Consider the following 27,758-nt stretch of genomic DNA (forward strand, 5'->3'; position numbering starts at 1 on the left):
CTCTTCCAAAAAATTGCAGAGGAAGGAACACTCCCAAACTCATTCTCTGAGGCCACCATCACCCTGATACCAAAACCAGACAAAGATACTACAAAAAAAGAAAATTACAGACCAATATCACTGATGAATATAGATGCAAAAATCCTCAACAAAATACTAGCAAACAGAATCCAACAACACATTAAAAGGATCATACACCATGATCAAGTGGGATTTATCCCAAAGAGGCAAGGATTCTTCAATATATGCAAATCAATCAATGTGATACACCATATTAACAAATTGAAAAAGAAAAACCATATGATCATCTCAATGGATGCAGAAAAAGCTTTTGACAAAATTCAACTCTGATTTATGATAAAAACTCTCGAGAAAGTGGGCATAGAGGGAACCTACTTCACCATAGTAAAGGCCATATATGACAAAGGCACAGCAAACATCATTCTCAATGGTGAAAAACTGAAAGCATTTCCTCTAAGATCAGGAACAAGACAAGGATGTCCACTCTCACTACTATTCTTCAACATAGTTTTGGAAGTCCTAGCCACAGCAATCAGTGAAGAAAAAGCAATAAAAGGTATCCAAATTGAAAAAGAAGAAGTAAAACTGTCACTGTTTGCAGATGACAGGATACTCTACAGAGAGAATCCTAAAGATGCCACCAGAAATCTACTAGAGCTAATCAATGAACTTGGTAAAGTTGCAGGACACAAAATGAATGCACAGAAATCTCTTGCATTCCTATACACTAATGATGAAAAATCTGAAAGAGAAATTAAGGAAACACTCCCATGTACCACTGCAACCAAAAAATACAATAGCTAGGAATAAACCTACCTAGGGAGACAAAGACCTGTATGCAGAAAACTGTAAGACACTGATGAAAGCAATTAAAGATGATAGCAACAGATGGAGAGATATACCATGTTCTTGGATTGGAAGCATCAATATTGTGAAAATGACTCTACTACCCAAAGCAATCTACAGATTCAGTGCAATCCCTATCAAATTACCAATGGCATTTTTTAGAGAACTAGAACAGAAAAGCTTAAAATTTGTGTGGAGACACAAAAGACCCCGAATAGCCAAAGCAGTCTTGAGGGAAAAAAACGGAGCTGGAGGAATCAGACTCCCTAACTTCAGCCTATACTACAAAGCCACACTAATCAAGACAATATGGTACTGGCACAAAAACAGAAATATAGGTCAATGGAACAGAATAGAAAGCCCAGAGATAAACCCACACACCTATGGTCAACTAATCTATGACAAAGGAGTCAAGGATATACAGTGGAGAAAAAACAGTCTCTTCAATAAGTGGTGATGGGAAAACTGGACAGCTACATGTAAAAGAATGAAATTAGAACACTCCCTAACGCCATACACAAAAATAAACTCAAAACGGATTAGAGACCTAAATGTAAGACCAGACACTCTAAAATTCTTAGAGGAAAACATAGGAAGAACACTCTTTGACATAAATCACAGCAAGATATTTTTTGATCCACTTCCTAGAGTAATGGAGATAAATACAAAAATAAACAAATGGGACCTAATGAAACTTCAAAGCTTTTGCACAGCAAAGGAAACCATAAACAGGATGAAAAGACAACCCTCAGACTGGGGGAAAATATTTGCAAAGGAAGCAACTGACAAATGATTAATATCCAAAATATATAAAGAGCTCATGCAGCTCAATATTAAAAAAACAAACAACCCAATCCAAAAATGTGCAGAATACCTAAATAGACGTTTCTCCAAAGAAGATATACCGCTGGCCAAGAAGCACATGAAAAGCTGCTCAACATCATTAATTATTAGAGAAATGCAAATCAAAACTGCAATGAGGTATCACCTCACACCAGTTAGAATGGGCATCATCAGAAAATCTACAAACAACAAATGCTGGAGAAGGTGTGGAGAAAAGGGGACCGTCTTGCACTGTTGGTGGGAATGTAAATTGATACAGCCACGATGGAGAACAGTATGGAGGTTCCTTAAAAAACTAAAAATAGAATTACCATAGGACCCAGCAATCCCACTACTGGGCATATACCCAGAGAAAACCATAATTCAAAAAGCCACATGCACCCCAATGTTCATTGCAGTACTATTTACAACAGCCAGATCATGGAAGCAACCTAAATGCCCATCGACGGACGAATGGTTAAAGAGGAAGTGGTACATATATACAATGGAATATTACTCAGCCACAAAAAGGAACAAAATTGGGTCATTTGTAGAGACATGGATGCATCTAGAGACTGCCATACAGAGTGAAGTAAGTCAGAAAGAGAAGAACAAATATCATATATTAACGCATATATGTGGAACCTAGAAAAATGGTAAAGATGAACCAGTTTGCAGAGCAGAAATGGAGACACACATGTAGAGAACAAACGTATGGACACCAAGGGGAGAAAGCGGCAGGGGGTGGGGGTGGTGGTATGATGAATTGAGAGATTGGGATTTACATGTATACACTGATGTGTATAAAATGGGTGACTAATAAGAAAAATATAAATAAATAAACATTTTAAAAAAGGAGAGAGGAAAAAAAAAACCATAGTCAATGCTTGGGGGCCTTTGTTCTCTTGTTCTCTGTTTACTGTCTTTCCCTCTGTAACCGATTCTAGGTACACAGTTTCAATCCTAGAAATGGTGCTCTAGAAAGGACACAGATTGTGTATGGTGAACCTAGGAGATTCTAGCAGGAAACTGTAAGCTCCATGAAGGCAAAGGTTGGGCCCAGTAACCTTCTAGAACTCTGTTAGGACCGTGTCTGTTTGTCTGTTCTTTATTCATCCATCCACCCATCCGTCCATTAATCCAAAGAAATATTTTGGGGGGCCTATCCCGTGCCATGCCCTCTTCCAGGCTCTGAGAATTCAGCAGAGAACAAGACAGACATGATCCTTCCCCCTGTTACGCTCTAGTGAGGGAGACAGAAAAAACAAGTCAACAAATACATGCTCTAATATTTAAATGAACTAATGACTCTCCTTCAAACCTGGTTTTGAAAAAACAATGAAAGTAACAGGTCCTGTAGGAATTATTAGTGCAAACAGCTACCTTGACATGTAGCTGACACATTAATGAGCATCTTTTTCTTGAACTGAACCCAATTTTGCTGAAATATTCCTTTCAGTTATTCTCCCATTTCAGAGCTTTCCTGAGAAAATGACATGTCTTTTTCAGGTACATGGATGAGGCTGAATTATTCCCACATACCTTTTTTATTTTTGGCCATACCACGCGGCTTGCAGGATCTTAGTTCCCTGACCAGGGATCAAACCCAGGCCTCCAACAGTGGAAGCACAGAGTCCTAACCACTGGACTGCCAGGGAATTCCCCACATACCTTTTTTTAAATAATTGAAATATATTTGACATAGAATATTATATAATTTCCACATATCTTTGAATATCAGCCGGTCCCAATTTGAGTATTATTTAAAGTGGCTGCCGATATCTGGGGGAAAAAATGTTTTTTTACAAAGAAATTATCTAGAAATAATTACACTGATGCATCATGCTCTTGCCTCCCCTACCACTGGAGCTTCACTTATAACTGAAGAAGAATATTTTATAGCAAGGCATATATGAACCAGAGGCTCCATCGGTTTGAACTCAAATCGAGTTTCAACCACTGACATTTTAGTTTCTTAACTATTCTACTGCCTGCAGAGCATTCCACCAGAAGTGTAAGCCACATGGCAGGTTGATTTATGGTTCTGATTACTTTATGTGTTTTCCCTGGTCCCCGAAGGTGTGTGCATAATGATTTGCTCTCAGAGATCTTCGATCTGCTACAGTATCACTAGAAAATTCTTACCTCCATGTGCTCTTATACGCCTGTGCTAATTAGAAACCAAATTATCATCCTGAAACAATCACTCCTCCTAGCACTCTTAACTTTCTTATGATTCAGTGCCCATTTTATTACACAGCTTAACAGACATTAAACATCTTGGAATTTATGCCATTACAAACAATATGGATATTTACTTTGATAGTAAAAGTATCAAAGAGGTTTGAAGACTCTTTGGAGTTTTCCAGCAATCCAAAATCCTAAAACTCTGACACTCAGATTGAAATATTTTCAATCTGTCAAAACCACTGGAGTCTTAGAGGGGAACGTATGTTTTCCCTTCTGGAAGTTTGTCTCTGTGTGTTCTATCTCTGGTATCATGCAAATAAAAGCATTAAGCTGAGAAGAGCTTACAAACACTTTCAGTGTTCCAAGGACCTTTTATGGAAAAGTTGTATTTACCCCCAACAGAGAAAAGTAAGATGTGAAAGAATTTTTTCACTCAAAGTTTCCAAAGCACAAACATGCAAAAGTATAGCCTTGGGGAGAGTGGGGGTCAGAGTGGCCTGTGTCCCCGCAACTTCTAGCATAGACCCCCCCCCCAATAATGTCTCAGGTGCCCCAGGGAAAAAGTAAGTGTAACTGCCCCAAATGTCCTAGACTCTGAACCATGATGGTGTATGAAACGAGTCAGAAAACTTGTGAGACCTTGACGGTTCTGTTAATTCTACCAGAGTAATAATGACAAGATTTCCAAGGATACAAACCAAGACCAAAGGCTGTGAGCGCCATCTGGTGGCCATATCAGCACGCCCGAACTCCATTACCTGGGCATGCCCACCACCTCCCCCCAATCTTTTTTTTTTTTTTTTTTTTTAGCGTGATGCCCGCAACCTGATCTGATTGTAAACAGGGAATTTCCTGTATTTCTTCTTTTGGAGGGATTATTTTTATTTAAGACACTGAGTCTCTATTTACTCTTATAACAGTTATTTTTAATTTAATGCACGTTTTTAAGTTTAAAAAGGGAGCTGCTTCTACGAAAAACGCTAAGAAATTATAGTGTGACTAGCCAAGAGACATGGGAAAAATAGTGAAAGTGGTATATGAATGACTGAAGTTTAGGAACTCTCTTCGGGTGGGGTTGCCAGATAAAGTAAGGACACCCAGTTAAATTTGAATTTTAGAATTTCGTTGTAGTGTGTGTCCCAAATATTGCATGGGACACATTTGCACTGAAATATTATTCATTATCTGAAATCCTATTTTAAGTGAACATCCTTTTTTCCTCCCCTAAATCTGGCAACCTTACCTTAGGAGAACAAAGAAATTGCACCCAGGACTTCCCTGGTGGCACAGGGGTTAGGGATCCGCCTGCCACTGCAGGGGACACGGGATCGAGCCCTGGTCCGGGAAGATCCCACCTGCCGTGGAGCATCTAAGCCTGTGTGCCACAACTACTGAGCGCTCGTGCCACAACTACTGAAGCCCGTGTGCTTAGAGCCCAGGCTCCGCAACAAGAGAAGGTGCCGCAATAAGCCTATGCACCGCAACAAAGACCCAACGCAGCCAAAAATAAATTAATAAATAAATAAAATTTATTTTTAAAAAAGGAAAAGAAATTGCATCCTTCTCCTTCTCACTTCCATTTTGATCTATCAAAACAAGCTAGTGGGGCTTCCCTGGTGGTGCAGTGGTTGACAGTCCGCCTGCCGATGCAGGGGACACAGGTTCGTGCCCCGGTCTGGGAAGATCCCACATGCTGCGGAGTGGCTGGGCCCGTGGGCCATGGCCACTGAGCCTGCACTTCCGGAGCCTGTGCTCCACAACGGGAGAGGCCACAACAGTGAGAAGCCCGCGTACAGCAAAAAAAAAAAAAAAAAAAAAACAAAAAACAAGCTAGCTCTTGTCCTGTCTACGGATTGCTTGACATTTATGCCCCAATAAATGTGTCCCTGTGGGAGTACTGAGGCCTGACATCTGAAAAATCACAGGGCAAAGGCCCACAGTGCACCTTGAGGTGGGAATGTCCGGGCCACTCAGAACAAGCAGTCTGGCCACATCAGACCGAGAGGGAGGGGGTTCTGGGCCCAGCTCTCTTTCCCGGCCTCTCGGGTACCTGCTCTGTGGAGGCCGAGGCCTGGCAGCTACTTTCGGGCCCTTACAAACGTTGCATTTGATGGAGAGCCTTCCGCACCCCACGTGTAGACCTAGACCCCTGGAGGGGGGCCCGCCCTTGAGGGGGCTCTGAGCCATGGATTTAGAGGGTGCTCACAGCAGCCATAGATAGAGCTGGCCTGTGGTGCTCCCACCCACGATTCCTGTATTTCCTTTATTTTTTTATTATTATTTTTTTTTGCGGTACGCGGGCCTCTCACTGTTGTGGCCTCTCCCATTGCGGAGCACAGGCTCCAGATGCGCAGGCTCGGCGGCCATGGCCCACAGACCCAGCCGCACCGCGGCATGTGGGATCTTCCCGGACTGGGTCACGAACCCGCGTCCCCTGCATCGGCAGGCGGACTGTCACCCACCTCGTCACCAGGGAAGCCCCTGTATTTCCTCTTAATAACAACCACACTGGCGTTTAAGTGAGCCTGGCAAGGCTTACAAATGCACACATAAAGATTACCAACTACCTTCCCCAGAGACGGACGAGGGAAGTTGAAGCTAAAACACACCGTGAGGGCTTCCCTGGTGGCGCAGTGGTCGAGAGTCCACCTGCCGATGCAGGGGACACGGGTTCGTGCCCCGGTCCGGAAAGATACCACATGCCGCGGAGTGGCTGGGCCCCTGAGCCATGGTCGCTGAGCCTGCGCGACCGGAGCCTGTGCTCTGCAATGGGAGAGGCCACAACTGTGAGAGGCCCGCATACAGCAAAAAAAAACCAAAATAAACCCAAAACAAAAGAAAGAAAACACCCCGTGGGTAGTCAGAGGAGAGGACCGTCATAGCTCATCCCCCTGTGCCGTGTGCCAGGCTTGATCTGAGCACCTGTACACATGTTAACTTATTAAAATACTTCTAACAATCCTATCAGGTTGGGACTACCATCACCCCGCGTGCAGACTGAACAAAAGGAAACAGAATATGGTGTCCTCCTTGTGCTCACAAAGCCCGTTAACTGGCAGAGACAGGACTTGAAGGCCACAGTCCGGCTCCCGAGTCCATGCCATGCTTTACAGCCTCCAACTTCTCACGCTCATTCCTAGAGCCACCTGGGAAGGAGGAACCAGGCAACTAAAGACTGGGTTTGAATCAGACTCCACGTCTGACCAGCCGCGTGATCCCGAGCAGGGGGCCTCGCCTCTCTGAGTCTCAACCTGGCTCCCTTGCAAAATGGGCACATTAATGGGAACGTCAGCCTTCAGCAACGCTGTGACGAGTATCAGTGTAGCATGTGTGAACGGGCTCTGTAAACTCTGGAGTGTTCTGTGAGGTATAAACTACCCTCTATTCTCATTAGAGGGAATTCATTTCATAACCTGCTCCCAGCTCTTGAACTTTGCTGTGCATCCAGTCAGTGCTGGATGATCTGGAACCAACAGCTGGTCTATTTATGGATGAAAACCCACAGGTCATAGGAAGACAGCAGCACCGGAGCCCCTGGGTGGCCACAAAGATAAGGTTCGTGTCTTGAGGACCGATGACATGGTGGTCACTGAAGGAACAGGCCCCTCCTGCCCCTTCCACTAGTGACAACTGAAAACCTTGGTTTCCCCAACACCCCGATCCAAGATTAGCCCGACTCTTTGCCCAACGTTGGAGAAGTACCGGCGTGTCCTGCAGGCCTGGCTGACCCCCTCTGACTGTGTGTTGCCTCCTTCCACAGATCAGTGCCCTACAGCAAGGCTACAACCAGGTGCTGAGCCAGACCCTGGAAATCACCTCCCTGAAGCACGAGGCCGAGAACTTAAGGAGGGATGCCGCAATCACGTCAGGTGAGGCCCTTCTGCATTCAGGCCCCAGAGCTTCTGCCCTCCCCCTGCAGACATCACCAGTCAACCAGCGCACCTGTGCCCGTGACATGGGTGCAGCCTCAGGGATCACCCGTGTCGGTGCATTAGAGTTCTCCCTCAGTGGAGGTTTCTTGCCACCCAGTTCCGAGGGCAGGGCCTGGTAAATATTTGAGAGAATGGTATCTCTTGGCTACAAGGTCTCCTGAGCACTGGCCCCACCAGGGAGAACACAGGTCGCCTTGTGGCTTGGGTGGTTCCACAAAGCAGCCTGAGTGCAAACTAGAGCATGGACAAAATGGGGTCACTCCTTTAAGGCACCCATAGTCTCACCCATTTCAGCCGAGTGCACTTGGGCCCAAAGGAAACCATTTTCTAATTTGATCAGAGGTGGTTCCCTGATAAAGGGCTTGGGTTGGGAGAGGGGCAGCCAATGCACAGCTGTGACTGAGCTTTGATTCCCTGGATTCCTTCATTGCTTCCACATGTTTCTTGAGCTCCTTCTAGGTGTCAGGCCCCGTTCCAGGCTCCGGGGAGGGAGAGCCAAGCAAGACAGTCAGATTCCTGTACTCACAGATTTGGGAGGGGGTGACAGACAATAAAAGTTAATGGATGAATAAACAAGCCCACTTCAGAGAGCAGTGGTGCTGTGGAGAAAATAAACTGTGTGTCGTGGTGGCCAGCGCTTCAAGGGGGGAGGCCAAGGGGGACCAGCTTAGTGGGTGTGCAACCATGGAACTCAGGTGGGACTTGAACCCGTGGGCTGGGACTCGAACCCAGTCAGAACCCACTATCTTTTAATCGAGATCATGCATCTGGTCTCGGGACTTACTAAAGCTCAGGTTCTTTATGTCTCATCGCAGAAAGAATTCAGTGAGAGACAAAGTAAGAAGTGGATTTCTTTAGAGAGAAACACACTCCACAGACAGAGTGTGGGCCATCTCAGAAGGCTAGAGGCCCCCAAATATGGGGCGGTTAGTTTTTATGGGCTGGGTAATTTTATAGGCTAATGAGTGGGAGGATTGGGACAACTCTAATATTTTGGGGAAGAGGCGGGGATTTCCAGGAATTGGGCCAACACCCACTTTTTTTTTTTTTTTTTTCTGTACGCGGGCCTCTCGCTGTTGTGGTCTCTCCCGTTGCGGAGCACAGGCTCTGGACACGCAGGCTCAGTGGCCATGGCTCACGGGCCCATCCGCTCCACGGCATGTGGGATCTTCCCGGACCGGGGCACGAACCCATGTCCCCTGCATCGGCAGGCGGACTGTCAACCACCGCGCCACCAGGGAAGCCCCACCACCCACTTTTTGACCTTTATGGTCAGCCTCGGAACAGTCCTGGTGCTGGTGCGTGTGTCATTTTGCTCATGTATTACAATGAGCCTGTAATGGGGCTCCAGTTCCCCTGGAAGTCGAATCTTACGCCCCCTTGGACCTAGCCGATTCTAACCAGTTTATGCTGTATCCTCCACGGCTATGTCCTTCTTTTAGAGAGGACCTGTTTCAGGTGGGCAAGGACAAGCCAAGGGCAAGCGAGGCTGCGTGGAGTGAACAGAGGATTGTGGGGCTGGGCAGGGTCGGGGGGTCTGGGTTTTTATTCCAAGGGTGTTGGGAATCCAGTGGAGTTTTTTAAGCCGAAATTGACATGCCTAGAGACCTGAAGAGGATGGGACCACTCACAAACGAGGGGAGGGAGAGAAGCAGGTGACAGGGAGGAGACAGTGAGCCTCGGAGGGGCACATCACTCTGAAGGCAGCCAGCGCGTAGCAGGAAACATACCCACTGCTGTAGAAGCCAGGCACAGCATTGAGTCGCACGTGAATCCCCATCTCTGTATGAATCTGTGCTTTTCTTCTGCCTCACTCTGCAACTTAATCACACCCAGCCCCACCCCCTGCTGCCCCCAGGTCTCTGCTTATTCTCCTCCCTCACTTGGGATGTCCTCAGATATTTTCTGAGCACCTCCCCCAGGCTAGGTGCTGTTCTGGGCACCAGGAATGGAAGGATGAACTCGCTGGTCCTCACCTTCCTCCCGTATGTCGGCCAGTGAAACCTCATCCAAGCATCAAGCCTGTCTCAGATCCCACCTTCTCCGATCAGGGAGTCGGACAGACCTGGGTTGGGATAATGCTTGAGATGGGCTGGACCCACTCAAAGTGTGGCAAGCCCCAGAGGGATTTCCAAGTAACTGAACTGTGTCCTGGAGGCAAAGCTCATTCTTAAAATGAAATTCTGGAGCATTTTGTGCTTTATTTCATAGACATTCTTGATTGAAACCTACCACTAAAACTGGGCCTGATGTTCTTTTAAGAAAAGAACCGTAGGAGATAACCCAATACCACTGCATTTATGCACCCTTCTTCCCACTTTTATTCAAAATGATACTACAATGCAAGAGGGAAGAGATATGGGGAGATATGTATATGCATAACTGATTCACTTGGTTATAAAGCAGAAACTAACACACCATTGTAAAGCAATTATACTCCAATAAAGATGTTAAAAAAAATGATACTACAGTAATGGAGTAGTTATCTATTGCTGCATAACAAGTTACCCCAAAATGTAATGGATAAAACCCCAACCAATATTTATTATCTCCCCCAGTTTCTGTAGTTCAGGAATTTGAGCGGGGGGTGACTTAGTTCTCATGAGTTGCAGGCAAGATGTCGGCTGGGGCATCAGTCATGTCATCTAAAGCCTCGGGGGGAGCCGGAGGATCCCCCTTCAAAATGGCTGCTCATGTGGCTATTGGCTGGAGGCCTTAGTCCCTCAGCACACATGCTTCTCTCTAGGGCTGCTTGAGTGTCGTCACGACACAGCAGTTGGCTTCCCCCAGAGTGAATGATTGGAGAGAGAGCAAAGAGGAGGCCACAGTGTGTTTTATGACCCAGCCTGAGAGGAAACAGTCCGTCATTTCCAGAGTATCATATTGGTGACCCATGGCAGCCCTATTCAGGGTGGGAGGGGCTACACAAGGCATGAATTCTAGGTGGTAGGGATCATTGGGGCCATTTTGGAAGCTGGCTGCCGAGAAAAATCATAGGCGCCATGTAACAAACATAATTTAGCCACTTTGTGTTCTTGGGACATACCGCATCATTTGACCCTTACAATAACTCTGTGTGGGACAGACAGTGGGAGGTGAAATAGCTTGTCCAAGACCACCAAGCTAATAAGTGGTAGAGAGGGGTCCAAACTCAGAGGACTGTGAAACCAACCACCCACCCCATCAATAGTGTCCAGCAGTTCCCTCTGCCACACGCCCGTCTCCTGGCCTCTGGAGAAGAATTCCTGGACCTTCCCTGTGCTGGGCCTTTGTTCCCCAGGCCCATGGTGTGGCCTCTCCTCCCGGCTTTGCCTGGCCTGTGCCCACAAGGGGCCCCCAAAGGCTTCTCCTCTCGCTGGTGCTGACTGCCCCTCATTCTCACTGAAGCCTCAAACCCTGTTCCGTGGACTTTGCTCTCATTCCCATTCCTGCTCTGTGACCCTTGGAAAAAGCCTCCCCAGTTCTAGGCGGGCACCGGTGGTGGCCCGGGTTTGGAACGTCTTGTCCGAACGTTGGCTGAGAGCCATGGTGTTGCCAAGAATCCTTCTTGCCTCTTTGACCTCCATGAGTCTTTTGTTTTGGTTTGGTTTGGTTCTTTTACAGAGATGGTGTCATCTTTGCAAAGAGACGTGTTAGTAAAGGATGGTCAAGTTCAACAACTACAACAGGAGGTGAATCAACTGAAAAGTGAGAACAAAGAAAAGGATCACCAGCTCGAAGCCCTCAGCTCCAGAGTGAGTGTCGGGTCATCAGCAAATTGTAGCTGCGAAAAGCAGACACAGTGGAGTCACATGACACACGGTGGTGAGATGAGGCCAGTGCCCAAGGACACAGGGAGGGTAGCTGCTGGGCAGGTGGCCAACTTCTCTGAAGCCTTTCAAAGGACAGTGTGTATGTGGCTCAGAAGAAGCATAATAGATTTTCACATCCAGCAAACATTTTCTAACCCCTATTATAAATGAGTTTGTTTAATCCCAGCAACAAACCCACCTATGAGCATATACTGCCATTGCAAAGTTTAACATTAAACAGAATACGATCTCCCTGTGAGCACGGATGACCACACGGCTGCATCGTGGTCCCAGCACCGCTGGTTCTCATAACTGTCTTCACAGCAGAACGTCTGAAGATCCAGATGCAAACACGCAGACGCTCATTTCTTCCTTAGACTTTAGTGTGTGGAATGTCTCTAGGGAAGATGAACGTGGTAGGCAAGCAAAGAGCTTTTTACATGTAACTTTGACCCTTTGCAAATCTTGCCTTCAATGCTAACTTGAGAATCCTGCCTCTATAGGATAAGATTTCTCAGTATTTGCATGATGTGCCTGTTTCTGTGAGTCAAGGTAAAACCTCAAAGCTTTCATCTCAGGTGGCAACTCAGAGATTCCCAGAGGCTACCCGATAGCTAGGTCTGCATGGGGCTGGGGTGAGAACAGATCTTGAGGTTCCAAGGAAAAGGCACAGTAAGTAATACCTGGAACGTAGTACCATACCCAGTTTGGAGCTGGTGAAAGGCACTGCACGAGCTTTGGGATCAGACAGACCAGGGTCCCATCCCAGAGCTTTCTTTTATTGTAACTTATTTGGCCTCCATTTCCCCATGTGTGAAATGGGGATGACAAAATCGTTTTCCAAGAAGTGGGAGGCTGGTTTTCGTTGTGCTCTTCTGCCTCTGCCCGAGGTCGGCTGCCTGGCCAAGCCCTCTGCATTCGTTTCTCCCAAGCAGGGTGACTTCCCAGGCATGTGCTATAGCTGTTTAATGTGGTGTGTGTGTGTGTGTGTGTGTGTGTGTGTTGGGGACGGGAAGGGGATGCAGAGCTGGTGCTAAGTACAAGGAATCTGCAAAGACAGCACCTGCTTGGCTCTTCTACCTCCTGAAGTGCATTTGGATGATTTATGTCCCCGTTTCCCCTTCCTCGTTGACCTTGGAATGAGGTCCCTTCTCCTCTAGACTGTGCTGGCCAATAGCACAAGGGCTCGTCACCACCAAGGATACTGCTCTTGTGAACATTTGAGATGCCTTTTTTTTAATGACATATATCATGTGTGTTAATTTTAGAAAAATAAGTAGATGACATTGAGAAGAAAAAATAAAAAGAGAGGAGAGGAAATGCTACCTTGAGAAATCAGTGTTAATATTTTCATGTATGTTCTTCCAGTCTTGTTTCTATATATTGCCTAGAAATCAATCAATCAATCATTCTATAGTGAATTTATACTATGCACATTTTTTAAATTTTTAAATGCTTACTATTTTCCCGTGCTAATAAATCAACGCTCTTATCATTCGTCTTAAAAGCTACATACTTTCTCCTGGATGTATCCAGTGTTATAAAGTGGTCTGCTGTTATAAACAACACTTGGGTTGTTTCCTCTTTTTTTTTTTTTCTTCCACTGTTACTGACAATTCTGTGAAGAGCATCCTTGAAACTACAGATTTACTTATTTCTCCAGTCATTGTCCTTAAGGTACATTCCTAAAGTGGGAATTGCTGGGTCAAAAGAAGGCACATCCATCCTTATGCCCTTAATGCCTGTTGCCAAGCCGCCCTCGGGCAAGACAGCTCCGTTTACCCCTCCACACCAGTCGGGGCAGTTGTTTCTTTGAGATGCAACCTGCACAAAAGCCCTAAGATGGACCTGAGCTCACTGGCTCAGCCCCCTCCGCCCTCACTGGTCACAGCGTGAAAACATCCCAATTCCTGCACCCTAAGTCCCCAGACTCTACAAAGCTGGATTTCCCCTGCAGTGAAGTTTGCTGGCTTTTGAAGAGGAACTTAGATGCTCTATTCCTCAGAACTCAGGAGAGGGGTGAACTGGGAAGGACTGCAGGATCCCATGCTCCCATCACACAAATGGTCTCGCCTCTCAGAATTCAGAGGTGTGATTGGGTTATACAACAGGAAACACTCCTGGGCATGAACACAGGTACTTGGGACCCCCAGCCAAGCCCCCGTGGCCTTGTCCTTTTTCTCCACAGTGCTCAGTGCTGAAAGAAGAGTTACAGAAGGAAGATGCCCAGAAGGAGAACTGGGAAGCCCAAGAGAAAGAGTTAAAACTCTGCAAAACCGTGCGTTGAACCTCCTGACCCCTAGGTGTCCACTGAAAGCCTAGATTGTGGCCTTGAGGGTTTTGGAGGGGTTCCTTGGCCCATTAGCTAGCACAAGCTCTGGGGCTTTCTGGGTGTTTGTCTGTTAATGTAGTCTCCTAATTCTTTGATTTGCTGGCCTCAAAGAGATGGGTGAAAAGACCATGGAAAACACACTCTCCCCAGATTTTCTGGGCAGTTGGCTCAAGGCCCCTCATCAGGTTTCCCCTGGGGAAAGGGATGGGAGGTGGCCACCATATGCTGCTAGAAATTCACCGTGGTCCCTACCCCTGGACTTGTGATGCCCAGACTTTCATGATCCACTGTCACAAGTTTTATCACGGCCCTGAGCACTGTTATTAACACAACTCTTCTTGAAGTATTTTTACTTAAATACATTCAATTTTACAACAATTCATAAAAACAAAATAAAAAGCAAATGTATCACTGGCCTTGTATGGAAGGTGAACATAAAAATGAATACAATGAGAAGATGACCACTCAATGTAAATGTTCACCCCCTGTACCGGCCCGAACCCTCGTGCACATCACCAGGCATACGTTTTCCATCCGTTGGGAAGGACGGTGCCTGGGACGGGAGCAGGAGACATGTGTTCTTCTCTCTGTCAGGAGCACACTTCTCTGCCTCAAATGAGAAAAAAGAAAAATGTCATTGTTCTTTTCTTCTAAACTGTGCCCATTGTGTCTTCCAAACAGCCCTTATTTTGATTGAACTCAAAAATGTGCCCCAAGGAAAGAGACTCTAATGAGTGGATAGGTATCTTGTACTGTTTAATCCAGGATCCATGCTGATCTTCAAAAGAAACTCAAATTTTCCCTCACCCAGCCCTTTCATTGCATCCGTTGAAAGAAAGTCTACTTTGCCTCAAATACGTGGAATTGTCCCCCAAGGGAAGGAGTTAAGCGAATCCCAGACTAGGTTTCTGCCTTAATGAACCGGATGAAATGAGTTGTGAAGTTGACTTCCCTGTTGTTGGAACTCTTTCAGCAAATCCATGACATGGAAAAAGAAATGAGGAAGCTCAGGGTGGAGCTGAAAATGAGCAGTACCGAGCAGAGCCTGATCTCTATGACGCTGTGGGAAAAGAGCAAGGTATGGCAGGGACAGGTCGGCCTGGGAACCACTCTGTGGCCAGCACTCCACCTGCATCATCTCTGTTCATCCTCACAATGACCCCATGCGGTCTATACTGGTATTAACCCCACTTTACAGTCGGGAAAACTGGGGCTCACAGAGGTGAAGGAAGTTATCCAAGTTCACTTGCATAAAGTAGTTGTGGCAGAACTTGAATCCAGGTCTGCCTGACTCCAAAGCTCCTGTGTGTAACCACAACCCTAGACTGCCTTCAGATCTTAATTGTGAAATTATCTAAGAAAGAATTGATCCATTAAATCAAGTTTGCCAATGATGTTGATCCAACTTAAATTCTCATATTGATTTTTTTTTGTCTTTTTGTTCCATCATTGAGAATGTTTTTAAAAATCTCAACATGTTTGTCATTTGTGTGTTTCTTCTTTTAATATGAACGATTTTTGCTTTATATATTTTGAGGCTGTGTTACTAGGTGCATATAAATTTAGAATCCTAATACTTCCTGTAGAGCAAAACTTTAGATCATCATGAAATATCCCTTTTCATCTCTAGTAGTGTTTCTCCCTTAATGTCTCCTTTGTCATTTAGCTTCACCACTGGCTTTCTGTTTGTTAGAGTTTTCATACCATATCTTTTTCATATGTTCTCTGTCAATTTTTGTCTTAAGGTTTAGACATATGCCTTCAGATAGCGTATCATTTTTACAAAATCCAGTTTGACAATCTTTGACTTTTAGTCCATTTATATTATGTAATTACTCGTGTACTGGGGTTTAAATCTACCTTCTTGCTCAATACCAGATGTACCATCTGTGGTATGTTCCTTTTTCTCTCCTTTCTTGCCTCCTTCTGAGTGGATGGTTTTCTCTTATTCCACTTTCCCCCTCTATTAGCTTGGAAATATTTCACTTTTTTACTATTCTCTTAGTAATAGTAATACAATAGCATTCATCCTTGACTCACCAAAATCACACATTAATTAAGTTTTTCACTCTTCTACTATTCTCTTAGTAGTCATCCTGAAGACTACAATATGCATTCTTTTTTTTTTTTTTTTTTTTTTTTTGCGGTACGCGGGCCTCTCACTGTTGTGGCCTCTCCCGTAGTGGAGCACAGGCTCCGGATGCACAGGCTCAGCGGCCATGGCTCACGGGCCCAGCCGCTCCGTGGCATGTGGGATCCTTCCGGACCGGAACACGAACCCATGTCCCCTGCATCGGCAGGCGGACTCTCCACCACTGCACCACCAGGGAAGCCCTGCATTCTTAACTTACCAAGAGGCAATAGTAGTTGATAATTATGCCCTTCTCCTTGACAGTGCAATGAGTTTCAAACACCTTAACTTCACTTACCCCCTCCAGATTTATAAGCCATTGCTGTCATTTTCTAAACTCCTCTTGATACTTAAAACCCCACAAGACATTATTAGTGTTTTGCTATAGTCAGTATCATATCCACACATTACCCTTACTGTTGCTTGTCTTTTCTGCATCTCTGATCACCTACCTGGGTTCATTTTTCTTGTGTCTGAAGAATACCCTTTAATGTTTTCCCTCATTGTGGCTCTGCTGATGACAAATTCTCAAATGTGCCTGTGTGTCTGTCTGGAGATGTATATTTAACCTTCACTCTTAAAACACATTTGACTGCGTATTGAATTCTACAATGGCAATTCTTTTCTTTCAGCACATTAGATACAGCATTAGATATGTCACTATTGTCTTGTGGCTCCTATTATTTCTATTTAGAAGTCATCTGTAAGCCTAACTGTTGTACCTTTGCATAATCTGTCTTTTTCTCCGGTTGCTTTTAAGATTGTCTTTTCCCTTGATTTCCAGCAGTTTTATTATGGTTTATCTAGGTGTGGATTCAGTTTTATTTACCTCGTTGAGTTCGTAGGGGCTTCTTGAATCCCTGGCTTGGTGTTTTGCCTTAGTTCAGGTGCTTGAGCTCTGTACCACACAGGCAGTGGGGAGCTACTAAGGCTTCTGAACAAGTGACTGATGCAATGACATTCGTGGACAGTAATCAGGGTGAAAATGGTAGTTACAATTTCTCACGTACTAGGAGTTACCTTGAACATTTCATCTCTTCATCTTCACAACAGCGCTGTGATCTAGAAATCATCCTCTCCATTTTACAGATGAGAAAGTCAAGGCTACTAGTTACTAGTAAAGTAACTAGCCCAATGGCACAGTCGGTTTTGTCTGACTCCAGGTTCGTCTGACTTCAGTGACCCTGGCGTAGCAAACAGCCACATGCTACTGTTTACACTGAAATTAATGAAAATTAACTAAAATTTTTAGTTCAGTTCCTCCGTCACACCATCCCCATTTCGAGTGCTCGATCCCCAGATGTGCCTGGTGGCTGCCATATTAGACAACACAGCCTCGCTCAGAGTACCTGTATCATTGCAGAAAGTTCTGTTGGACAGAGCTGCCTTACAGCTGGGTAACTCTCACAGTACCGTTAAGATTGCACTGGAAGAAACTAAACTCGAGGCGAGGAGGCCACTTGTCACAGTCCAGCTTGCATGTGAGAGGGGTTGGAGGACAGGCATGAGACCCCCGAGTGTGAGAGAGGGAGCAGGGCGGCTGTTGAAGGTGACTCTGAGGCTTGGGGACGGGAACGGGGGCTGTTCATGCAGAGCACAGATAAGGGCAGAGTCCAAGGCTGGACTTGGCTTTTGCAGCATATGAAAAAGGCTGCTGACATAGAAGTCAGAGCATGTTTAGACCTGGGAGAAAACTAAGGCCCAGAGAGCTTAGATGACTTTTCCAAGGTAACGGAGCTGGGTAGAGGCTCTTCCACTGGACCACACTACTCAGAAGAAAGCTCTTAAGGGCTTTTCTGGGTCTTTTATTACATCCCTGTGATCCCCCTCTTCAGATCCCTAAAAACACAGCCTGTGAATTTGTTTCAGCACAAAAACTTTCCATTTATTTACGAGAGTTTGCCTCATTTCCTGTTAGTGCCAGGGCCCAGGGCTCAGCAGGTGCATCCAAGAACTGAGCAGCTGTGAGGCCTACACTGGCCAGCCAAGGGTAGCGTGGAGCACGCCCAAGCTTACCGTGTGTTGACTGTTACCCAAGCAAGGGGGGAAAAGTAGGCAAGCTTCTCCACTTTAAAGGCCTTCCTTGGCAGGCTGCAGTTCTTAATAGACATTGCTTTGGCAAGCCTCCAGAGAGGTTACCACCAGTGAGTGTGCTCAAAGTGGTAACGACAAACAGTTATGATAATAAACCCAATCATAACATTTCCAAGTACCCATCACGAGTTATTAGAACGAGACTGTACGGCGGACATTCCCGTCCACCTTTCATAGGTTACAACGGTACTTAACACTCTCACAGAGCCCTTAAGCACTATTCCAAACATTGAATCCCCACAATAACTCTATGCAGTGATACTAGTATCATCATCCCCATTTGACGGATGAGGACACTGAGTCACGGAGCAGTGAAGTAACTTTCCGAGTGTCGTACGGCTGGTTAGGGACCGAGCTGGGATGGGAGTGTGCGGTAGAACATAGTTGAGCCCCGGGTGCAGAGCTCGGCCCTTTCCCATAGGGGGCAACTCCCTGTGAGTTTGCCTCCACCCTGTGCATGCCTGTGACCCCTGCTGCTGGGCTGCAGCTGTCCCTACCCCTCAGGGACTCCCCCACTGCCATTAGCCCCCCCAGAAGAGTTTCCCCAGAGGGCATGATGATCACATTAGCAGCAAGCCCTCGGTTTCATCATCCTTTCAGGTTGAAGAGAAGCTTCGGCAGGATTCCAGAAGGAAATTGCTTCAGCTGAAAGAAATGAGGAACAGAGCAAACCTCATTAAAGCCAATTTGGAAAGGGCAGTAGGTCAGGTAGGCGTGCTGCAGAGCCCCTTCACGGGCCCATGCTCTCCACGGAATCCCGCACCCAAGCGGCCGGCAGGGATGAATGAGGAGGAAGACGGCCTGCCTTAGTTCACCCACTTATTTTCTATACGAAGAAGTGTCTAGAAAGAACTAGAGCTGAGATTCTATCTAGATCTAGAGTCTGAGCTTTTAACCACGATGCTCTACTACTTCGCTATTAGTTACTAAGCTAAGCATCATTTTTCTGTGTTTTGAAGAAAGTTTAGTGAACCTTTGTCCCGCCCCCAAAGGTAGTGGAAATGACTCCTGCATTAGTCCTGTCCCCCATCAGCTGCAGTTCCCCTTCCCCTCATTTCAGATGAAGATCAACAGTTCTCGGGAAACTCAGCAGTATTTGCTGCAAGAAGAGTTACAGCAGCATCTGGCAGAGAAGGAGAAGCTGACCGAGGAAAGACCGCAGCAAGAGGAGAAGCTGAAAGCCAGAGTCAAGCGGCTAATGGCAGAGGAATCGGTAAGGTGGTCCCCGTCCTTCTCTTTACTACTGGAAACTGATGAAATGGGCTTTCCTATGAGAAACAGAGGGCATGTACTTAGATGGAGGAATCTCAGCAACTCCTTGTTGGGAACTAAATTAATTAAAGAGGGTGAATGATGTAGGAGGAATTAACATGAAGCTTGAATCCTAAAACTCAGAGATCAACTTGAAGATCAACTTGAAGAGGCAAGGTTATTGAAATGTCTAGAAATGGTACTTTGTTTATATACCGCAGCTGATTTTATTGATACAAATCCCAGTCGTTACTGCGGCTCCTGGTTTGTGTCTAAGTGTGTGCAAGACCAACCAATAGTATTTCAGTCTTTCTCTTCATGCATATCAGGGGAAACACATGGCCAAAACTGCTACTTACTTTTCCAGAAACCAGCCAATTAGAGGATACTTTACAGTGGCACCTCTCAACTCAAAGGTGTCCACGGATCATATGGGGATGTTGTTGAAATGCAGATTGTGACTCAGCAGGTCTCGGGTGGGGGGAGCCTGGGATTCTGCATTTCTGAACAGCTCCCAGCTGGTACCGATAGCACAGCTCTGCAGACTACATTTTCAGCCACAAAGTCTGAGAAGAAGGTTTTCCCCAAGTTGGCCGATAAGAACCACCTGGGGCTTCCCTGGTGGCGCAGTGCGTTGAGAGTCTGCCTGCCGATGCAGGGGACACCGGTTCATGCCTCGGTCCGGGAGGATCCCACATGCCGCGGAGCAGCTGGGCCTGTGAGCCATGGCCACTGAGCCTGCGTGTCCGGAGCCTGTGCTCCGCAACCGGAGAGGCCACAAGAGTGAGAGGCCCACGTAACGCAAAAAAAAAATAAATAAATAAAAGCCCCTCCAGGGACTTCCCTGGTGTTCCAGTTATTAAGACTCTGTGCTTCCGCTGCAGGGGGCGCGGTTTCGATCCCCGGTCAGGGAACTAAGATCCCGCATGCCTCATGGTGCAGGCAAAAAAAAAAAGCCCCTCCAGGAGCAAATTTGATGTGATTGTTCAGAGATGAGACCAGAATGACAACAAGTGGAAACCCAAGCTTAGAAGAACATTAGAAGAAAAAAAGAAATAAAACATGGGGAGGGAACATAGCGGGGATCTCTTATTTATAATGATGCTAAGTAGGTAGGAAAGTTGGAAATCTTCCTAGATGTGACTTTGTATTCGAAATGAAATTTTTAAATTCCTTCTCTGCTGAAGCCCTGTAATGATATTTTCCAAGGTACTAAGTAAGTGACAGGGTTTCTGCTAATCCATGATTTGTTCATGTTTCTTCAAATACAAGAGAGTGAGATTGTGATCACTGATAAAGCTGCTGTCCTCACCATTCTGGCCACAGGAGCAGTCCTTCAGTGATCTAGGAGCCAAGTGCAAAGGGTCCCGACATGAGGAAGTCATTCAGTGTCAGAAAAAGGCCTTATCTGAGCTTCGTGCGCGAATTAAAGAACTTGAGAAGGCCAGCTTGTCAAGTAAGTTTCCTCCTGCTTAGTCATCCCTCTGTGCTGAGAACCATGGGCCCCAGACTTGAGGGTTCACTTTAGGGACTAACCAATTTGCCAGGACCACCATCTTCTATCCCCATCATTTCATAACTAAAAAAACATAGTTATAAAAAAAAGATGGGCAGGAAAAAAAATAGATGTGTAGGCATGAGCTCAGAGTCAAGAGCAGGCCTTGATATTAAATAAACAGGATTTCATGAAAAACTCAGAACCTTGTCCTTCTTTTTCTTATTTCACTGTGGCCCAGTGGAAACTTTTTCATAGACGCATGCTGTGCAAGGACCAACCTTGGGGAACTTCCCAGGATAAATACCCTGTTTAGAGGGAATAGGGCTTTCAAGAAACCAAGCTTGCTGCTGGGTGGAGCCCTGGGCTAGGACACAGAAGCCTGGGTTCAAGTCCATCCTCACACCTGTGGCCGAAGGTTCCCCCTCAGTGCCCCCGCCCTGGGAGGCTGCAGCCTCATATGAGCTGTGTGGCCTTGGACAAGTCATGTCACCTCTCTGGGCCTCGATGCCTCACCTGCCAAGGGAGGATGGTGAGCTCATTAGTACTGGCCTGGGGTAAGTGTCCAGTAAATAGCAGCTGTGACTTTTACATGCAGTAACTTCTTCCTGAGCCTTTCTTTTGAGTGTAAATTATTTCTTTTATAGATCACAAGGACCACATGGATGAATCATTTCTAGACTTAAAGACCCTCGGGATGGAAAAAAATGTTCGGAAAATATTGGATGCAAAACCTGACTTGCCAACTTTTTCAAGAGTAGAGATCCGAACGGTAACCAAAGAAACTTTGTCTCTGCATTGACTGACACGTGGGGAGGGTGGGCATGAGGACAGACACGAGCCGTGTGCCCTGGCACCACTGTATACATCATTGGTTCGAGGCCAGGTCCTCCCTGATGGGCTAACACCTGTATGGACTGGTTGGTGCCTGGCCGTACCAGTGATCCAATGTTTGAATAGAAAGGCGGCTTCCCATCGTGTACAGCATGATATAACATTGCACTGATGCTGGCCCGGACAATCTCTGGGCCCTCCTTTTCACATCACATGTTGTATTCTGCAGAAAAGATTCAACAAGCTAATGTACAACATTATGCCATGAGCTTGCCTAACATTTGCTTTTTGCTATAAACTGAAAAACATGAACACATAAAGGGCAGCAGAAGGGAGCCATGATGATTAAGAAGACACAAGTTCTAGAATCAGAGACCTGTGTCCTAATCCCAGCTCTGCAAGCTCTGTGACCTTGGGCAGCCTCCTAACCTTTCTGGGACTTCAATTTCCCAGCTGTAAAATGATGATGGAAAAATTAAAGGAGATCATTATGTAAAGTGCTTATCCCAGTGCCTAGCTCATAGCGAGCACTTTAATAGATGATAGTTATTATTGTCAAACAGTTTTTAAAGAGTATTATCCAAGAAAACCTTCCTTTCTTAGGGAGCATAGTTTGTGTTTTCCAGGATTTTCAGAAGTAATTTGATTGTTAGGTTGAAGGTGCCCTGTATCCTAAATGGATGTTTGATCGGGTGTTTGATTGACACATGACAATGGACAGCTCTGATCAGCGTGGCTTGCTGCGGCAGCTGGTCTAAACCAGCTTTTGGAAAACATAATAAAGCCATCCTCTCTGTACCAGCATTTTCTCCTACAATTTTTCTAGACATTTGCTCACACGTCTAGAGATGTGAGTCTTCAGAAATGTGTTGGTTTTCCTGATAAAATCGAACCTTCCTTCTCTGAGGCTGGGAGTGGAGGGCCCATCTCCAGGTGGGGAGCTCAGCTGGATCTCATGTCCTGATGGTCCTGCTTCCAAGATTGACCTTCCCCTTGGCAACAAGCCCTCATCCCACCACTGACACCACAGAGCAGGAAACCTCCTAACTCTCAATCCTCCAAGGTTGGCAGTAATTAAACGAAAGAGCAGGAGGAAGAATAGCTGACATCTGTGAACTGCTTACTGTGTGCCAGGCGTTGAGCTCAGCCGGCTCCATGCCTTATGTCATTGAACCATCGTAGCAGCCTTGTGTCATAGTTACTATTATTGTCCCCATTTAACAGATAAGAAAAAGTAAGGCTTCAGGAGGTCAAGTACCTCACCCAAGGTCACAGAATAATGATTGAAGACACACCAGGGGTGTGTCCCTGGTGGTGTGTCTGCTAGCCTGCAGAGACCGGGTGGGGACTGCGTGCTTGGATCCTGTAGCCCAGGCTCTTCCTTAGTGACCCTCCCCTCAGGAAAAGAGGGGGCGTCTGGAGAGGTACAGAGGATGCAGCTCAGGGTAGCTGAAGACACTGAGCAGCATCTCAGGTTCTTTTTGCAGCAGATCTGCCCGGTTTATTCTCATCTTCAGATACCCTCTTTTATTCTCATCTCCATAGATACATAGACAAATATGTCCACTCTTGTCTATCACAGTCACTTGGGGGCCTTTATATTTTTGTAGTTGTTTTTTTTAAAATCTCAGAGGTTTTCAGGGTAGTGCCAACAAATGCTAGGGCTAAGAGATGCTCATGGCAAGCATTAAAAGCCAATTTATTTTTTAAGGAGTCTTATGGTTATTTGTGGTCGTTCAGATCAGGTCCCCTATTCAGTCTGGTGGCCTTTCCATGCAGTCAGTTGGGCTTCCAACAGCCAGCTGGCTGGTTGGGGTCTTAGGGAGATGCAGCTGCAAACACTATCTGCATTGTCTCTGGAAAGGTTCTGAAGGGATGCCCACCCACCAGGTTCCAGAGCTAGGAGAAGGTTGGGCCAAATTTTGTGAGGGTATGGTTTCTGCTGCACAGAAATGAGATTCCTTTAATAAAAAGGAGGGAGGCTATTTTCCACTTAACCTTCATTCGTTCATTCAACAAACATGCCCACTATGCACCACTCGTTGCCAGGTGCCATGCTGGGCACAAGGAGGGAGATAGTGAGCAAAAGCCGCATGGTCCCCATTTTTCTGGAGCTTGTCCTCTCAACATCAGCGGTACTGATTTTTTGAGCCAGGTAACTCTTTGTTTGGGAGACTGCCCTATGCATCGTGGGGTGTTTAGCAGCATCCTTGTCCTCTACCCACTAGACGCCACCAGCAATTATGACAGCCACAAATGTGTCCAGGCATTGCTAAATGTCCTGGAGGGGGTAGGGTGTCCAGAGTCACCCCCGGTTGAGAACCACTGGCCTAAAGGGAAGACAGACGAGACGGTGGCCAAAGAACGGCACAAGTGATGCATCATTTCAAAGGCAGTCGTGCTCTGAAGGGGTAGGAACACAGTCATAAAGAAAGCAGTTCACAGAGTCAGACTGGATTTAAAACCAACTCTCTTGGCGTGGACATATATACACACACACGCTACCAAAGGTAAAATAGATAGCTCGTGGGAAGCAGCTGCATCGCACAGGGAGAGCAGGTCGGTGCTGTGTGTCTACCTAGAGGGGTGGGATAGGGAGGGTGGGAGGGAGACGCAAGAGGCAGGGGATATGGGGATATATGGATACGTATAGGTGATTCACTTTTTGATACAGCAGAAACGAACATACACCATTGTATAGCAATTATACTCCAATAAAGATGATATAAAAAATCAACTCTCTCAAATTATTTTTTCCAGTTCTTGCATTATTCTTTGGGTTATTCTTCTGGATGTAGAAAATCATAATGGAATGCCAACTGAGTTTTTTTCTTTTGTTTTATTTCAGCCTCAAAATGGCCTTTCCAGCCCAGGGTCCATCATGGTCTCTGAGAAGTTAAGGAAAATGGATGTGGCTGACGCTTTAGATCTTAGTGAAAAGCTGGTAGGTATACCCAGCATCAGTCCCCTCCTGTCCAAACCTGCGTGCCCTGCAGATAGTTTAAACATCAACTCCACATACATTTTAGTTGTTACAGTAGCTCCACGAGACCCATCTCCTATCCCAGCATGGGCTGGAAATTGCAGAGCCCAATTCCTTGGAAGACTGGGTAGTAAGAATGAATGTTTATGTCTGTTGTCATTCCCCCTCCACCCCTCCCCCCAATTCTCAAAAAGGCATAGTGTAAATGGATGCGGGGGAAAATGAAAGTCGTACTAAAAACCCCAAATGCACTCATTTGCAAAGCATGTGTTTCTTCTCTGCAACTGCAGAAAATGAATGAAACAGAATTAGACGTTTGCCTCCTCAAAGTGGCCACCAGCGGTCTTGGGCCAGGCCTCTTACCTGTGAAACGCTTTCTCGTAGTACTTGGATATGAGCAAAACCCTCGGGACTATGCTGAACATCAAAGATATGTCAGGTCACGTGTCCATGAAACACCTCTCCCCAAAAGAGAGGGAGAGAGTCCACCAGCTTCGACAAAGAGACCTGTACCTGGTGTTTGATAAGATCACCCTACTCAAGAACCAGCTGCAGAGGAAAGAGGAGCTTTTGAGACGATACGAGAAGGACATTGAACAGCTCAAGTATGGCCCGTGTCCCCGGCAAAAGGCCCAGGCCTCCATTCTCCAGGCTAAACCTCGGTGCAGCTGCAGACCCGTAGGGACCAGGACAAGAGGACAGAGGCCTGGGTGTGGAGTGGGGAGGCGGGATGGTGACTCAGGGCCTGATGGACCCAAGTCTCTGGGCAAGAAAGCAGCAGTTAAAGTACCCTACTGTTAAGGAATAAGGTGCACCTTTTATAAATGTGTCTGATGTTTCACCATGTGTGTGCTTTTCGTAATTCCATCGTATTTTCAGTGGTATCCGTTCCCCCACCCTCTCTGGAAAATTGGGAGGGGCTGGTAGCATAACCTGTGCCCCCTTCATGCTGCACATCCACAGCCAATGGGCTATTTATTCTGCCCTCTAGTCCCCACATCTTCAGCCTTCCCCCAACTTCTAAGGAAACCGCGAAGCCAAGCATATATGGAAGTGTTCTGAGGATCTCCCAGGTCGGGAGCATTGGTGGTGAGTGAGAAAGCTGAGGAGAAAAGAGACTTTGTCTCTCCTGTGTGCTCAGGCAGAGCAAAGTGTCGGTTCAGATGTACCAGTCACAGGTGGCAAAGCTGAAGGACATCTTCAGAGAGGCCGAAGAAAAGGCGCCGCTGAAGGAGGCCCTGGCGCACATGGAAGAGCGGCTGCACCAGGAGAAGAGGGTCACCAGGGCGATCAGGCAGCAGAAGGTGAGAGGTCCCTGCTCGGAGCAGAGCCTCTGAGGCTGCCCCTCAGCTCCCTTTAGAAACAGCCAACTGAGGTCCCAGTGGGATCCAGGCAGCACAGAATGCATTCGCTCATTGCAAAGGAAGGTGGCAGAATAGCTTTAGCGTTAGGCAGACTTAGGTTTAGACTCTTGTTCTGCCATTTACTGTGTGGCTTCAGGCAGCTTTTTTTTTTAACATCTTTATTGGAGTATAATTGCTTTACAGTGTGGTGTTCGTTTCTGCTGTATAACAAAGTGAATCAGCTATATGCATACGTATATCCTCACATCCCTCCCTCTTGTGTCTCCCTCACACCCTCCTTATCCCACCCCTCTAGATGGTCGCAAAGCACTGAGCTGTTCTCCCTGTGCCATGCGGCTGCTTCCCACTAGCTATCTGTTTTACATTTGGTAGTGTATATATGTCCATGCCACTCTCTCACTTCGTCCCAGCTTACCCTTCCCCCTCCCCATGTCCTCAAGTCCATTCTCTACATCTGTGTCTTTATTCCTGGCCTGCCCCTAGGTTCATCAGAACATTGTTTTTTTTTTAGATTCTATATATATATGTCAGCTTAACCTCTCTGAGACTCATAGTCTAGCTTGCCTCTATTTTTTTAAACTTTCTTTTTTTTTTAAGTTAATTTTTATTTTATATTGGAGTATAGTTGATTTACAGTGTTGTGTTAGTTTCAGGTGTACAGCAAAGTGATTCAGTTATACATACACATATATCTATTCTTTTTCAGATTCTTTTCCCATATAAGTTATTACAGAATATTGAGTAGAGTTCCCTGTGCTATACAGTAGGTCCTTGTTGATTACATATTTTATATATAATAGTGTGTATATGTTAATCCCAAACTCCTAATTTATCCCTCCCCACCACATTTCCACTTTGGTAACCATAAGTTTGTTTTCAAAGTCTGTGAGTCTGTTTCTGTTTTATAAATAAGCACATTTGTATCATTTTTTTTAGATTCCACATATAAGTGATATCATATGATACTTGTCTTTGTCTGACTTACTTCACATCGTATGATAGTCTCTAGGTCCATCCATGTTGCTGCAAATGGCATTACTTCATTCTTTTTTATGGCTGAGTAGTATTCCACTGTATATTTGTACCACATCTTCTTTATCCACTCCTCCATCGACATTTAGGCTGCTTCCATGTCCTGGCTGTTGTGAACAGTGCTTTCTGAGACTCATAGTCTAGCTCGTCTGTATTTTTTTAACTTTTGATAATTCGTGTATTTTATCTTGTTCTTTCTATCCAGATAACTCTTTTTTCTACCAGTTTTATTGAGACATAATTGACACACAGCACTGTACTGAGCTTAAGGGTGTCCAGCATCATGATCTGACTTCCCTGCCTCCTGAAAAGATGACCACAATTAGTTGAGTGAACAGCCCGAGTGTTTTTAAAGGCGGCGCTTCTGATTTTCATTGTTCTGCCAGGTGCCAGGGATACACCGAGGAATAAGCTCTCTGAGAATAAAGATTTGGGTTTCCTCTTCTGAGTAGCCAGAATAGTACGCCAGTCTTTCTGACTTGGGGCTGTGTATTTGTACACGCATGCTTGCGTGTATGTGTGTACATGTGAGTATGTGCTGTGGGTTGGCATGTGTGTGTATTTGTATGTGTGTGTTTGTTGCCTGCATGAGCTCTAAGGAGGCCAAGGTCATAGAAGGGTGCCCTTCTCCTCAACCAGG

At 45.9% G+C, this 27,758-nt stretch overlaps 1 protein-coding gene across 1 annotated transcript in view; it reads left to right on the forward strand.

The window, feature by feature from the left end:
- LOC309808892 (forkhead-associated domain-containing protein 1-like) overlaps nucleotides 1–27,758 on the forward strand; it is a gene marked incomplete at both ends in the record, with an annotated part of 97,336 nt that overhangs the window by 51,366 nt on the left and 18,212 nt on the right. Inside the window, 10 exons of the mRNA XM_082629464.1 lie at nucleotides 7,640–7,748; nucleotides 11,415–11,545; nucleotides 13,791–13,880; nucleotides 14,908–15,012; nucleotides 18,760–18,861; nucleotides 20,743–20,866; nucleotides 21,553–21,677; nucleotides 24,588–24,683; nucleotides 25,107–25,327; nucleotides 25,864–26,026. Of these exons, the coding sequence (XP_082485590.1) occupies nucleotides 7,640–7,748; nucleotides 11,415–11,545; nucleotides 13,791–13,880; nucleotides 14,908–15,012; nucleotides 18,760–18,861; nucleotides 20,743–20,866; nucleotides 21,553–21,677; nucleotides 24,588–24,683; nucleotides 25,107–25,327; nucleotides 25,864–26,026 (1,266 nt within the window). The remainder of the gene's footprint in view (nucleotides 1–7,639; nucleotides 7,749–11,414; nucleotides 11,546–13,790; nucleotides 13,881–14,907; nucleotides 15,013–18,759; nucleotides 18,862–20,742; nucleotides 20,867–21,552; nucleotides 21,678–24,587; nucleotides 24,684–25,106; nucleotides 25,328–25,863; nucleotides 26,027–27,758) is intronic.

Source organism: Mesoplodon mirus, assembly GCF_964341445.2.
Source record: "Mesoplodon mirus genome assembly, chromosome: 7".
Lineage (NCBI taxonomy): Eukaryota > Metazoa > Chordata > Mammalia > Artiodactyla > Ziphiidae > Mesoplodon > Mesoplodon mirus.